Source organism: Contarinia nasturtii, unplaced genomic scaffold, assembly GCF_009176525.2.
Source record: "Contarinia nasturtii isolate CC-2019 unplaced genomic scaffold, AAFC_CNas_1.1 Cnas_scaffold_187, whole genome shotgun sequence".
In the NCBI taxonomy this organism is placed as follows: Eukaryota; Metazoa; Arthropoda; class Insecta; order Diptera; family Cecidomyiidae; genus Contarinia; species Contarinia nasturtii.
In genome coordinates, this window is record NW_022197544.1 from 2610471 (window position 1) to 2625517 (window position 15047).

Consider the following 15047-nt stretch of genomic DNA (forward strand, 5'->3'; position numbering starts at 1 on the left):
CACACCATTCAATGGCAAAATGTTTTACTCCATTTTTTCCTCTCTAATTCTCTTGATTTCTACAAATGTCTTAAAATATTATTATTTTTTCTATTATTTTGTTTGCTAAATTCAATAACTGATCCATTTTTAAAATATTGTCATGTCATTCGTGGTGTGTTATATATCATTTTTTATACATATATGCTTGAAATTGTCTTTGTGCATGAGTGCGTGGGCTGGAAATTTTTTTTGTATCTAATTTATTTTTAAAAAAATTTGGAAAGAATTGGACAGAACAAAAATTCTATGCATTTTTCACATTGTAAATAATATATTTAAAATATTCCACATGAACAGCAAAGGGAAAATTGACAAAATGAAATAAAAAACAATGTGGACATTTGCTAAGTTAAATGAACCTAGCCATTTGTCCGCATATCATTTTGATTTCATTAATTTTGTTTTATGTTCTGTAAAATATATTCACTTGACCAATTTTACCATATACTTAATGTGTTTGCTGGAATTATTCTGAATTTTTTTGCTACAGCGTTTCTCAATTTCAAATATACTATCCTAAAGAGAGCAATTCTAATTGCTGGCAAATTGTTAAAATGACTACAGTGATCAAAAGCTAATGGTTGGTTAGATTTCGTTGGTTTTTTTTGTTTTTTTTTTTTTTTTGTTGCTGTTATATTCCGCACCTTTTCCCTTGCTCTTGTGGGAAGTGTGGCCGATTTCATTTACAATTTCACAAATGTTGATGTCTTGGTTGATGTATTTAGCTTTGGATTTGGCACATCATCGACAAATTCTAGCACAATTTTATTTTTGTCATTCGATTATGAATCCTTGAACAGAAGCCAGGAATGAGGTGTATACATTTTGAGCGCATTAGGCATTGCATCACTTTTGCGGGGGAAGGTAGAAAAGTACGGCGTGTGCATAAAGCGGAACTACAAATTACCATATTCAATTGTAATTTGTTGTTGTTTTTTTAAAGACACAAAAGAAAACGGTCGGTAAGAAATGTTTTAGATTGAGTTTACATTGTGTTTGAATCGGTGGGTGGAATGTACTCCATCACACAGAATTGCTGTCGAATTTGCTTTCAAAACCGAAATCAAATACACAGATGACAAAAGTAGAGCACTATTGCAATTAGCTTCAGTGGAATGTGTGTGTGTGTGTGTGTGTGTTTGTCATTGCATTTGTAGAGTTAGATTTATAGTATCAAATTCACGCTTGCAATCATTCAATTCACTTCTAATTTTTGTATCAATATTTTCATTGGCAATGCACAAACTTACAAATTCTAAGAATTCGAATAAACCATCAAAATATGTTCGTACAATATACATTCAAAAAGTATTTGTGAGCAGATAAATAGAATTTGTTTTTGTTATATGGTAATATAATGGCTTGTTTAACTTGTTTTGTTGTCGATGGTCATTTCCTTGATATATTTGAACATGTGTTATTGAATACATTTATTGTTTTAAAAAAAAATATTTGCTTCTTCCCACACATTGAATGGCTGTTGCTACTAATTCAGAATTGTTGTTGTGGTGGTAGTATGTGTCCTGGCTTGAGCTGACTGACAATTTTTGCCTAAAAGCATTTGCTTCAAAATGTGTGTTTGCATTTGAGTTTGTTTTTATTGCTGTTGCAATATTGATTTTGGATTCGCTTAGAAAATATTTACTTCATCGTAGTTACGATTCCAATATTCACCGGCGTACATCCAATCGGTTAGATTCGTATGCGGATTAGTTGCCGCTTTGAACCACCTATAACAATGACAACAACAAAAAAAAGACATATTTACACAGTTTTCATTCGATGTGATTTATTTTTTACTATTTAAATGCCCACTAACCTTGGACTCCAACCTTTACTTCCTTTCATTGCCTTTTTTGTGTCTCGTTGTTTTTCTTCTAGGCGCGTTTTCTCCAATGCAGCACCATCGACATCACCCAGTTCAAGTTTGCGGACGTCTGGTCGCAGTCGAGAATCGGTCGGGCATAGTCGATTTGGTGGCTTTACATCAGGCATTTCATTCAATGTCATCGCAAAATACGTGAATTGATAATACTAATAAACAATGAATATTTTATATTAAAATATGCTCAAATCGTTTGATATATCGTGTCTGCATGAAAATAAAATTTAATTACTTCGGATGTATTTGGTGGCCGTGGTTTTGCCTCCCAAATTGTTTCTGATTGTGGTATATCGATTGAATAAAGTGAATCACATTTTGGAAGATCACCATTGGATGGCTCGGGTGTTTCCTCCGGCTGAAATTGAAGCAAAAAGAAAAGGACGAAAGTTATCAAGCAATCTCACATTTTCAGATAAAAAATTGAATTTTCTAAAACGAAAAAAAACTTACCTCTTGTATTGATAGGCTTCTGAATGAGCTCATTTTCAAACTGTTCAATTTCGACAAAACTTTGCGTGGTGTATGCGCTGGCGATTCATTTGGACTTTTGCTACGTTCAGTTCGTTTGAATTTCATGTAATGTTCCTTCAAGTATTCCTCATACGAATCATAATCAGTACATTTAATGAACTCAGTCCATTTACCATAAATGAAACGAACTCCTCTTTCCCTGTAAACAGAAATTCATATGTTAATATATTGATATGTGTGACGGTAGATTTTAAGTGAATGTAAAATAGTTTACTGTCTATCATAAATGGTTCCTTCGACTCGATGTAAATCCTTTGACGACGAACTGGCTGGTTTAAATGTAAGCACGGCTTTGATTCCGTAAGTTTTATTCACTATTTCCATTGTACCATATTGTTCAATCCACATTTTACCAACGATTATATTGTGAACACAACAGTTTACATTCGACCATGTGTAGGCCTCTCTCCATCTGGGTAATTCAACGGTGACAATGCCTTTTGGTTGAATTTCGACACTTTTTCCCCAGAATTTCAATTTCGGATGAATGGCACCGCTGAATTTAAAGTGTGGTGCGTCAGCATGAAATGCTGAAACTGGAGGATGATGTGACACTTGTTCGCATATTATTCGAAAATCATCATTTTGATATTCGTATGTTTCACCCAACAAAGGATTAAATGGTTTGCCTAAGCGTTCCCAATTTGATGCCAATGCTGATACAGCAAAACCTGCGTGGGAAATCAAAAATCAAAATATGAGTACATTGAGTAAAATTCCGATATTTCAAACGGACAAATTTATTCCGTCCGTCAAATTTTTATGGTTCTGAGCAATTACTGACCATTAATGGTAGAAAAAAACTGTTTTAGGCACCGGCGAATGTGAGTGAACTTTTCTTATAAGAATAACTTTCTTGTTTTATATTCAGATGCGGACTTTTGGAAACTTTTTCAGGTCCTCCGATGCCAATAAAAACTCTGACACCTTTACATATACTACTTACCAGCAACATATTTCATTCGTTCAATGGCGTCATCTTGTTCGGAGGCCAGCCGCAATAGTGACGCATATTCCATATATTCGGTCATCCGTTGAAGGAAGGTTAATGGTTCATTGAATACAACAGGCATTGTGATTTTGCTCAATTCTTTACCGATACAATTTTTTAGAACAGACCAAATGCTGAAGTCATTGCGTGACAACATGGGCGATGGCAACGAACATCTGTAATTGGTAATTAAACAAAAAATAAGAAGGAGAAGAAGAAGAAGAAGAAGAAGAAGAAGAAGAAGAGAACAAAATTCATTTAGTAATATACATTCATCAATTTGGAAATTAGTTTAGAATCAAGATAAGCATATTTAGACAACAAAAATTAAAATGGTATTTCTGGTGGGCTTTATTCAATTAAATTCATTCTACATTGAGAGAATTGTGTATCGATAAAGCCAAAACGAAAACGACAAAATCTATGACATTGACTGTTGTACATAAATTTGTTTTTCCATTCAATGCAAATCATGGAAAATCAAATTTTCTTTCAAATATACATATTTTCCAATATAAATTGGTTGTGCAATTTGTGTTTGTTTGTTTGTGTGTGTTTTATGTTTATATGTGTGAACATTTTCCATTTATATTTATAAAATTAGATAAATGTGCGGCTGCCTAAATCTGCTTCTAATTGCATATCACCACAAATCAATACTCTATGAATAATAATGAATATGAATGTCAATGCTTGCAATGTATTATGTGTATGTGTGAATGATTATTTTTGTTCTTCGGTACAACCGAAATAGAAACCAATCGATGCAAATTTGAATGATGCAAACAATGATCGAAATGTGACAATATGAACAATTTAAAATGCGCGAAAAATGTTTGAATATATTTTATTCGAAATTAATTGCAAATTTAGCTACATACAATAATTAGAGTTAAAATCTCTGTCAACGGAACACTAAAAGCGTCTAAGCCTCAAACCCAAGCGTTCAGAAAGACATACATTTATGCGAGCGATTGAATGATGCTTGCATCATTTGATGCGCATCAATTGTGCTGTTGCCATACATTCGGATCTTCGGCAGCGCACGAAGTGCTCCGAACGCACAACGAAAGCACTAGCGATGCGCATCAAATGATGCAAGCATCATTCAATTGCTCGCATAAATGTATGTCTTTCTGAACGCTTGCTCAAACCAAATATATATATCTAAGCTATGACGTTATAGTTACTTAAGAAAGAACATTTAGAAAGCGAACAAAGTTAACAGAATTTCCGGACAATTTCCATTTAATCAAAGCGAATTTTTGTGCTTTTCACCAAAGCATATATTAAATACTTTTCTCAACCAATTGATACAATAATGCAATAAGAAGTATGGAATTATTTAGGCTCACGAAGTTGTTTTTTCAAATATAAAATGAAATTTAAAAATGGAAAAAGTGTAAAAATGTATGAAAAGGTGTTTTTTGTTTCGCAGAAAAACATTTTTTTTTGATGAATTAAATGTTGGTTTCTGATTTTATGGTTTTAGATTAAAAGTGTTAGTGTGTTATTTACATAGCCACTTGTGATGTGAACTATAAGACATAAAACACTTAGAAAAAATTACGCATTTTAAAACAAACGATTAGAGTTAAATGAAAACAACAACAAACAAATGGCACATAAAAAGATAAGAATTTTTTTTTGATTTGGATTTGTTTTTTTTTTTGTTTGAATGCAAAAGAAATCACCTGTGCTGACAAACAGATTTTTGCTCTTCATCCTGATAATTAGCTTCGGCCATAATATAATTTTAAAATTAGTTCTTGTTTTTCTTTTCTCTTTTTTTTTGGCTTTTATATTGTACGTCTGACAATTGGCTTTCTTAGATTTGTTAAAATTTTCTTCTTTGTTGTTTATTCTCTTTATTGGTTGTTTTTTTTTATTTGTCTTTTATTTCAATATCGTGCGTTCAACGTAATGATATAGTTGTTGGGATTGAATTGTTTATAACTGTATTATTATTATAATAATTTTTTATGTGAATTTAAATTGTTTGAATTGAAATACGATTTGCTATGCAGAAGAATTGACGTAGAAGACGTTTTGTTGCTATTTCAAATGGTTCATATATTTTTTTTTGTTGGAATAATTTGCATTTATTTATTTGTTTTTGTGTGTGCGTATGTTCACTTGATGATAAATTACACTGTCTGTAAGAATATAGAATTATTCAATTAATTTAATTGCAATCAAGTTCAAAAACCAATTGATAAATAAGTAAACATAGTATCAAAATACACAGTTGTGTTGCCGTTTTAAGTGCGAATGAAGCAACGAACGACAATAAATATGAAACCGTGCGGAAAGCAAATATAATTATCTAACTATTTTGGAGTTTTTTTTATTTGCGATTAAACCAGGTGGTGCATTAACAAACGACGCTTCCAATTCAACGCTTTTTTTGATCACCTTTCTTTTACGTAGTGTTTTTTTTTGTTCAAATATAATCTTGTATCATTATCAAACTTTTAAATTATAAAACGTAACAAAATAAATAGAAGAGAGAATTCACTGAATGTATATTGAGGTGAGGCTTCATTAAGTGCCAAAGACCGATACAAAAACATATTTTCCGATTGAATGAATTCGAAAAAAACTATGATTCTACTTTACGGAGAAAAAACTTTAAGTTTGCAAAAATTCATTAACCATCGATACACCGGTTCCACGGTGAGAGATAAAAAAGCCTTTTTTACGGCTTTTGTGAAGTGGCCAAAAAACTACTTGTTCAACACATAAAGAACACGCAGAAAAGGAATACACGTTTGAATTATGAAAAACAATGATTTTCAATGAACAATGTATTTAAATTAAAACTGTTCATTTTCAAGTAAAGCATTCACAAAAGTGATAGACTATTTTAACCCAAAATCACTAGAACTAGAACTGAATGAACTTTGTTTTCCTCTGAGTTTAACATTTAATTTGTCGGATTAAACTGAATTCATTTGTTTGAATTGAAAGTTGTTTGAATTGGGTTCTGGTGCGAAAATATTTGCAAACTGAAGTTTATTCATTATCACTTAATCGCGTTTAATTGTATTGACTGCGGTGAGCCTCATTCGACAATAATTCATAGCGCCATTTTGCGGCTTTTCTCAACAAACGAAAAAAAAGAGTGTTGAATGTGTCGTTAATAATCATATGATCAAAATAAAAATGAGTGATTTTGTTATTTCACTTTTGTCAATTAAGTTTCAATCGCACCGTACCACAAATATAAAAGTGTTTGAATCATGATACAGTATTTGTTCCAAGTCCTTTTGACAAAGAAAAACATTTATTCCAATTGTGAATGCCAACAATTGTTTGTTTCACAATTTGTTTTACCAGCCGACAAAATATCAAATGTAAATAGAACGAGTTTCCTTTAAAATATAATCACAAGTCAGCAGAAGCAACAAGAGAAGAAGAAGAAGAAAAAAATGTTCGATTAAATTATGACAAAGACTATACACTCGGCTGACACACACAATTCTCGCCGCAGTTAATTAAAATATTTGGTTTTTGATTTTTGAATTGTGAACGCGGTGTGAATGGTATTCGTGCTGTTTATTTGCCAAAATCGCGAAAGATACTGGATCACAATTGAAATCGGTGTGTACTCATGTACGTCGTGTGTTGTTTGGCCGCGGTTGTCGCTTCTGTTGTCGTCATCATGCACATCGAAACAGTCACACATACACACACATGTACATATCGCACATATTTCAATGTGAACTTCGCATTTCGTGTTTAAATCCGAAGCCCTGTCATGTATAGCCGATTTGAATGTCATGCCTTGATGTTGAGCACGAGAATCAAAGGCGCTTTGAAAATGTTGCACGCGAATTGTATTTACACACGGTTATGGTGGCGTAAATACTGGAGATATGACATTCAGAATTTGTGGGGTATATTTTTCATTTGGATTCAGGTTGTCTCTCTGTCTCTTGCAATTGTTTCAATATTTGCAGATTTGAAGAAAAAAACGGCATGTTTGTGCAAGCGTGTAAGATAAACACATATCGCATCTACAATTGTAATTGTCTAGTGTGAAATTATTTCGGCTATTGTGTTTTTTTACATCGGTCAACCAGAGCTGTGTGCACAAAATGAAGTGAATGCCCTGTACGACTATATCCATATGTTATGAATTTTGTGAAAATTAAATTAATCGATTGAATATGGTTAGCACTCAGGTTGCTATTGTCATTGCTTAATTTATGGTTTTTGCTTGTTGTTATTGCTGTTGCTGTGCTGCGTTTGGAATTTAATTAAGATAAACTGTCATCACCGTTGTATTTTGTTCATCAAACCAGAGCTTCTGTGGTGCTCTCGCCCTTTTTTCACTCTAGAGGAAATATCCAATTTCAAGTCTTTTTTTGGTTTTGAATTCCACGCAGTAGATACCCGATATATCTAGAATGAAATGTTCATTTTTCACTCGATCGCTTTCGCTTTAGGATCTTTGCATCTTTATTATAGATTTAATGGTTTCAATCAATTTTCAACAACTCTTACAATATTGCTAGCAAATTGCTGGTAGCAATATTGAATTAATTTGAAAAGAAAAATGCACCATTCAACCGATCGAATTTCTCGCATCAATGAAATGTACAAATTCTGGTTCATTTGCATTCAATTAAATAAATTGAGGTTTTATTTCATCAATCATGATGATAACATAGTCATATTAATATCAAAAATATAAATAAATGCAGCACCAACCATTTTCTCCTTATTTAAACACGACATTCAAATAACTCATTTTTCAGGATAAATAATGGCTTTCAATTGAATTGCATTCAATAAAATGAAAATATCATGTTTCAAAAGAACCACATTTCAACCCTCACATTTGTGGCCGGATTCAAGTATATTTTTATCATTTTTATCTAAAGCTTTTTGATCCTGTTTGAATTTTGAATAGAGTGAAGAGAGAGATGGAGATAACTTGAAAGTGACAATTTGAAGGACAATTGAGGCGTTTGTTTAGATTCCACCCAAAGGCCGTTTTAGAACGCAATTGAATGAAAAGCGCAAAAACAAAACGAAAATTGTTCATATTCTCAGCCAAGAGTAGTTGATGGTGGTGAACCTTTGACCTAACCTTGCTATTCAAATAAAACATATAAGTTGTAAGTGTTAAGAATTTTAACTTCCGTGCCGATCGAACTTTTTTAAGTCGTTGCGTAGTTGAGGGAGTTGATTTTTCTTCTATTTCCTCTCTTCGTTTCTTATTCATTGTTTTCAAAATTGGTGGAGTTGTTGAACGTTTTTTTTACATAGTTTGTATTGTATGTTTTTCGTGTGTATGTGATGAAAACCTAACGCTTTTTCGCCGCAGATTTTTCCTATTAAATATTAATATTGATGTAATTAATCGCATTTGAAACATTGTAGCACAACAACCTTCAACATTTCTTAAATAAATGATTAATAAACCGAATAATTCAAGCCAAAACGGTCGAAAATAGAATGGCAACAATAAAAATGGAACAATATTTTAACACGCGCGCCAAATGTTCTGTACGATAGGGAAACAACAATAGGATTTCATTTGAAGTATGATGTGTTATTTTCTTATTTGTTGTTTTCGTCCAAAAAAATCGCTCGATACAATGTTATATTGTACGAATAGACGCTTAAACGACACGAAGACACTATATAGACAGAAGTTATGTAAAGAAAAAAAGCATGTCGTATTTGTTCGACATTGTCGTCAGATTATTCGTTCATTCAAAACAATTCCTTGAATATAAAATCGATTTTTTTATTTTCCTTCCATCTCATTCAGCGTTTCATTGTCTATGCCATTAATGCAAAGAAAAACTTCTGAAAATGTTGCATACATAAATCAATGGTATTGATATAGCAATAATGCTTCTTTTGTTTTCTTTGTCTCTTCTATTCTCGCTTCTTTTTTCTTTTTCTCGCTTCATATATTTATTGAGTTTATTTAGCAAAAATACCCATCACTTTTACTAGCGCCATCCCATCGGTAGGATTTTGCACTAACCATTCTTAGGCGCTGTGTATAAAAAGGCCTGACATGAAATGAGAAAATGCAGGACAAAGTCACGAATGTCTGAGTTTTGTTATTGTGTATATATCCGGTGAATAAATGGCCAGACTAACGGATATATATGTGCACAAATATGATGATAATATATGATATTAACAATTTCTAATTGAAAAGAAAATGATAGACACTGCATGATGAAAATGAAAATTATTATGCTTATGAAATTATATGGTAATTGAAGTGTTTATGTATGAAAATGTGAATGTGTTTGTGTGTTTATGTTATTGTTGTTATTGTTATTCGAAGCAAAAATAAAATGGATATGCAATTAATAGACGCAACATTGATAATGCGATGGCAGAAATAGACAGCAATAGCCACATAAACCACTTACACGCATACGAATGAACACTGAAAATACATAATATAGAAGACATTTTACAAACGACGGTTGACAATGAATACAGAAAGTTATAGTGTGAAGAAGACAACGATAGCGGCTAATAACAGGGTAGATAAAAGGAATAGAAAATCAGAGGACGGTTACGAACAGAATACGTGTTGACCAGCATAATACACAGACGAATGACCATTGCTTAGATACAGTCTATGCACTTTAAGTGACAATTTTATGCTTTTACGCACATCGAGGGGTTGTTTTTTCATGCTTGCATCGATTAGCCATTAGGCGACTTAAACGGAAAATCCATTCATTTTCTTGATTATCTATTTTGTATAAATGATACTGTGATGATGTGCTCAACAACAACATGAAAAAATCACATAAATAAAGAAATTCAAAACGTTCACAATTTTTCGATGACACAATAATCGAATCGGGCGAAACATTCAAATTTAGATGTTGTCATGATTAATCATCATTTCATCGGTGAATTTTGTGTTAGTAATATACGCATTTGAAGTGTCTGATGACTATCAAGAATACTTTAACGATGAAGCATTTATATTGTGTATGAGGACATACAAAAAAATGAAATTGCAGAAATATGAATTTCGATGTTTTGTGGAATTTATAATAAATGGAAGAGAATTATAGAGCAGAAAATTTAGAGAACAGGATAGATAATATGAAAACACCAAACATGTCAACAATGCAAATCAAATATATTTTTTTTAAATTGTAATTTGAATATTATACGGTTCGGCTCACACATACACGAAGTTGGAAGCTACGAATCATCATGGTGTCAAATTTCATTCTTGCTTTCCATTTGGTGTGTATGTTTTTTTTGAGGATGTGCTGTTCTCCGGGTCTAATTAAATTTAAATGTTGAATCGCGTCGAATTTGTGTTTGCTGTGTTTATTTACCGTATCAACCGCAATGATTATATATCGTTTCTGCGCTATTTTTGTGTTATTTGCGATCAATAATTTGGCCGTTCATTGTCAAAAGATAATTGAATTTGAGTCGTTTTATTTTTGAGGCCAACTTCTATGAATGGCAATCGAATTCGTACCAACACCTGTGATGAATGATTTCTGCTTTTACTTTCGTTTGGATTGAATTTTGTTCTCATTCGTTGGTGTAGTTATAACATTTGTTTTGGGATGATGAGTTCAAAATGCTCTCACACACGCGCACTTTGAATAACGCAGAAAAAAAATCACACACACGAAATATATTGGCAATAAAAGCTTTCATTTCCTCAACACAGAACGAGTACTTTAGACTTAAAATGTTTTTTTTTGTTTTTGCGCGCGTGTGGATTCTAACCTGTGAAAGAGAGGTTGCTTGAATTTTTCGTAAAATTTTCGCTGAAGGTCAAAAGGCTAATCAAATGTGAACGTCTCATTCATCAATAAACTTATATAATCAACTGGTACTGTTACTCATTTTTTCTACATCAATTTGTAAAATTGTCTATTTGGCTATTCATTCATCTGGTGTTAGTGGTGCATATTTCTTGTACAAGTCTCAAATGTTGTGGTATCGTATCGGTTTTATTTGTTTTTATTTATTCAGACGGTCGGGGATCGATTTTTGATCATAGGAATTATGGCGCGCACACACGACATACTTAATGTCTATTCGATGCGAATTCAATTTTGTTTTTTATTCAACGTCACCAAATTTACATAAAAGAAATTCAAATGGTATTTGCTCGCCTTTTAACAACACATTTTCTCTTTCACACACAATTCATGAAATGTATTCAGCATGAATGTTTATGGTTATAAAAGAAATTAATCAGTTAGCATTTTACACAACACTAAATAAATATGTACATTAACAAAAAATATACGTTGTTTGTTTTTTGTTCTATTCATTCATTACTTGAGAGTATTTATGCGCGTAAAAATGTATATTTTTATTTCATTTTTATCTCTGTTCTTTTCTTTATCAACGAAACTCAACAAACAAATGACACCCGTATAAAATCACGCACGTCAATTCACCCTTAATCGCACAACGAAATGAATCACTTTCACTATTTTTCTCTTTTGTTGATTTTGTGTCTGTATGGATTGTAAAATTTTAATAAACCAACAGCAGCAACCGCAATGCAATATGTTGTATACTTTCTCGGTCAGTTTGTCGCCTTCAGTGCAAACTCCCTCCTTTTCTTTTGCTCATATTCAACGTTTTTGATTTAATTAAAAAAAAAATTATATATATGAAAAACTAGCAAATTTACTAAAACACACAATGTCAAACTTTGATAATAAAAAAAACAACAACAACAAACCCAAGTTCAGTTTTTCGAAACTATTTCGTTCGTTCTTTTTTCTTGGCCTTAAAATGTTTCCATTTCTTCGTGTGTAATTCTCTTTTTTTACTTCTTTTCTAATTCGGTTGCTGGTTGGTTTGGTACGTTTTATACGTCAAAACTGTTCACATGCAAAACGCCAAGTGAACATAAAGATTTTCCACAACACACTATAAAAACAGGAACCTAACAAAACAGGGGAGCTGCCAATTTTTCCATTGGTCTTGGCTCGTTGTGTGTGTGTGTGTGTGTGTGTTTGTGTTATATGTTGTCGATGGCGTTGTTCAATTTTAACTTTTTGTATATGTATAATTATGGCGCAGGTATGTATGTCTAAATACATACAGTGATGTTTATTTGATAAAAGGAAGCAGTGAATAGCTGCTGTCTCAAAGAATGGAAACCACAATAAATGACTGGGAAAATATTTGAGAAATAAATAAAAAAGCTTGAACACATACAATGCGCATGCGGTATTCTATTCATATGTCTTTCTATGCGTATGCATGTGTTTGAATTCATTTTGCATGCAGAGAGAGAGAGAGAGAAAGCAAGCGAAGTAAAACTAAAGCCTAGGAAAACTCGCGACAGAATCTCTGAATTAATTGTTGTTCATTTTCTCTGTTGTGCTTTATTAAGTCAATCATGTTTTATTTATGTGTCAATTGCATTATACCTTCTAACATGGCTTGAAATCGACTTTGTTGAAGGCGATTTTAATGTGATATATATTATTATTAATGAATTTTTGCCCCAAAATTATGTATTTTCTAAAAATATTTTATTTTCGTCGCAAGTTGCGACTCGCAACAAACAAGTAGCAAAAAAGTTGATCAACCGTTGAAATTCATCGCACTTTGCGGACTTTAACCCTTTGAAGTAACACTTTTTGATAAAATCATTGCTGAAAAGCTCAATTCTAAGACGATGTCTTCCTACAAATTTTTATGGTGATGGAGTGACGTTCTGAATTTTAGATCTCTCAACTGATAATTATTCGAAGATTACCAACTTTGAACGATACACTTCTATCCATTTAAAACTTCTTCCTTTCGAATTATTTTAAATTGATTTTTACGATGAACTTTTCCTTGGTTTTCAATATTCTTTTGGCCGCAAAAAATCTCCTTTCAAGTCTTCTGACCTATCTTAAAAACACTTGTTATTATTAAAACTTAATACATCCATAAACCTTTCGAATTGATCGCATAACTTCTAAACATTCGCAGAAAAGCGAATTTTCCGTTTAGAAAAGTATCCTTTTTAGAGAGAACCAAATTTATCAACTGCTTGATGTCAATCAAGGGTTAAAGACTCAAGAAAGACGGTTCTCATTATAAATAATTTACAATTCAAATGAAACATAATGCATAATGTGCCCACCCACTCATGCACAAGTGTGCTCTAGACATTTTCAAGTGTGTGATTAGTTCTTGTTGGATATTTTTTTTCTATTTCTTATATTCTCTCAACCGCTTTAATTTTGTGTAACGAAGCAATAAAATATTCTCATCCTACACACACAAACGTGTCCGAAATTGTCCAACAACAAACTAATGAAAAAAAAAAACAAATTCAACAAAATACCATACATTAGAGTATTATTAAGGGGTTATGCTTGTATCTTGTAATTTCAAAATCAGGCCACAACAAAATAAATAATATTGTGCTTCTGTTATCCCTCTCTTTGTTACCCGTCAAACTGTTGATTTTTTTCTACAATAATAATGTGTGCACACTTAATACAAAATTACCATTATGCAAATGTAAGGATTCCAATTCGGAATGCGATTCGTTTTCTGCTCGATTTGCGCGATTATAAACTGAGCTTGTGAAAATATTTGTAAAAGGAATTTAATTACCAATTAAATGTTTGTAACAGCTGATTTTCAGTTCAACAACTAGTGTTCATGTATGTTTTCTTTCTAACGATTTTGACTTGTTTTTCTCGTAGATAATATGGTATTAATTAAACTCGATTTAATTAATAAGCGACGGTTTTACTTAAAATAAGCCGCTTGTCACATAAACCATCACGACCTTTCATCATATTCTTGGAAAAAGCGCCTAATTTTGAACGTATGAAAGATATTAATGTATAGCTAAACCGTTTAGTGGCAAAACTTTGATTGGCACATCTTTGCAACAATCATCATTTATTCGCCAAACATTTATTGTGATTTTTTTTAGAGTAGGATAATGGCAAAAAGCTTGAAGAGGTCTCGGCATAACATGATGCAATCTAGTGTAAATTTACAGGAAGAGAGTCAGCCAAAAAAAGCCAGCAAACCGAAATCTCAATTTTTTGAGAAAATTAGGTGCACACCACAGGTCAATGAAAGTGATTATTTTCTTATATTTTGTCTTAGATTTCGTCGCAATACAAAATGTTTGTATGAAAAGTAACGAGTGCTTAAAGCCATGGACAAACATCTTGATCATGCGAGACAAAATGTTTCAGATAAATTTGTTATTTGGACCTTTTTAAGTTTTTTGTCTCAAATTTATTTATTTTTTTATTTTATTATCAACAATGAGTGAACTGGTACGACGCCCATCCTGGATTTCCACCTAACCGATTTTGGATGTAAGTCTTGTGTTACAATTTATGTTTCATTGTTTTTGTATTCGCAAATGTATTATGGTTGATATAGTGTTGTGTGTTTTGCTATAATCGTGCCACTTTATCGATTGAAATAACAATTGAATTGAAGTAAGCCAATCTTAGGATTTGAACACGGGGCACGCAAATCCATATCATAAATTCAATCAAGAAAATTTTCTGTTCGAATCGAATACACGTACTTTTATATAGATATACTCATACAAACACTTGAAATAATGAAATATCTGAC

General features: G+C 32.2%; 1 protein-coding gene across 8 annotated transcripts; it reads right to left on the reverse strand.

The window, feature by feature from the left end:
* Positions 1–632: 632 nt before the first annotated feature.
* On the reverse strand, positions 633–12401 carry LOC116352025 (oxysterol-binding protein-related protein 1). 8 transcript variants are annotated; one of them, XM_031784211.1, is made up of 8 exons: positions 12172–12401; positions 5144–5605; positions 3405–3625; positions 2673–3129; positions 2378–2597; positions 2160–2282; positions 1862–2076; positions 633–1772 (listed from the first exon to the last, which is right to left on the reverse strand). In XM_031784211.1, the coding sequence occupies exons 2-8, from the start codon at positions 5194–5196 to the stop codon at positions 1673–1675; spliced, it is 1389 nt and encodes a 462-aa protein (XP_031640071.1). In that variant the 5' UTR covers positions 5197–5605; positions 12172–12401; the 3' UTR covers positions 633–1672. The 8 variants fall into 8 exon arrangements, with proteins under 8 accessions (XP_031640071.1, XP_031640069.1, XP_031640073.1 ...); XM_031784209.1 differs by lacking the exons at positions 5144–5605; positions 12172–12401 and adding exons at positions 9857–9873; positions 10640–11691; XM_031784213.1 differs by lacking the exon at positions 12172–12401 and adding an exon at positions 6929–7926.
* Between the last annotated feature and the right edge of the window lie 2646 nt (positions 12402–15047).

Excerpts from the sequence above, each read along its gene's own strand:
- LOC116352025 (XM_031784209.1), bottom strand. The coding sequence starts at position 10,681 with ATGAAATTTGACACCATGATGATTCGTAGCTTCCAACTTCGT. Across the intron at positions 3,130-3,404 it reads ACGAATGAAATATGTTGCTG|GTTTTGCTGTATCAGCATTG; the intron begins GTAAGTAGTATA and ends TTTCCCACGCAG. Across the intron at positions 1,773-1,861 it reads AGTAAAGGTTGGAGTCCAAG|GTGGTTCAAAGCGGCAACTA; the intron begins GTTAGTGGGCAT and ends TCATTGTTATAG.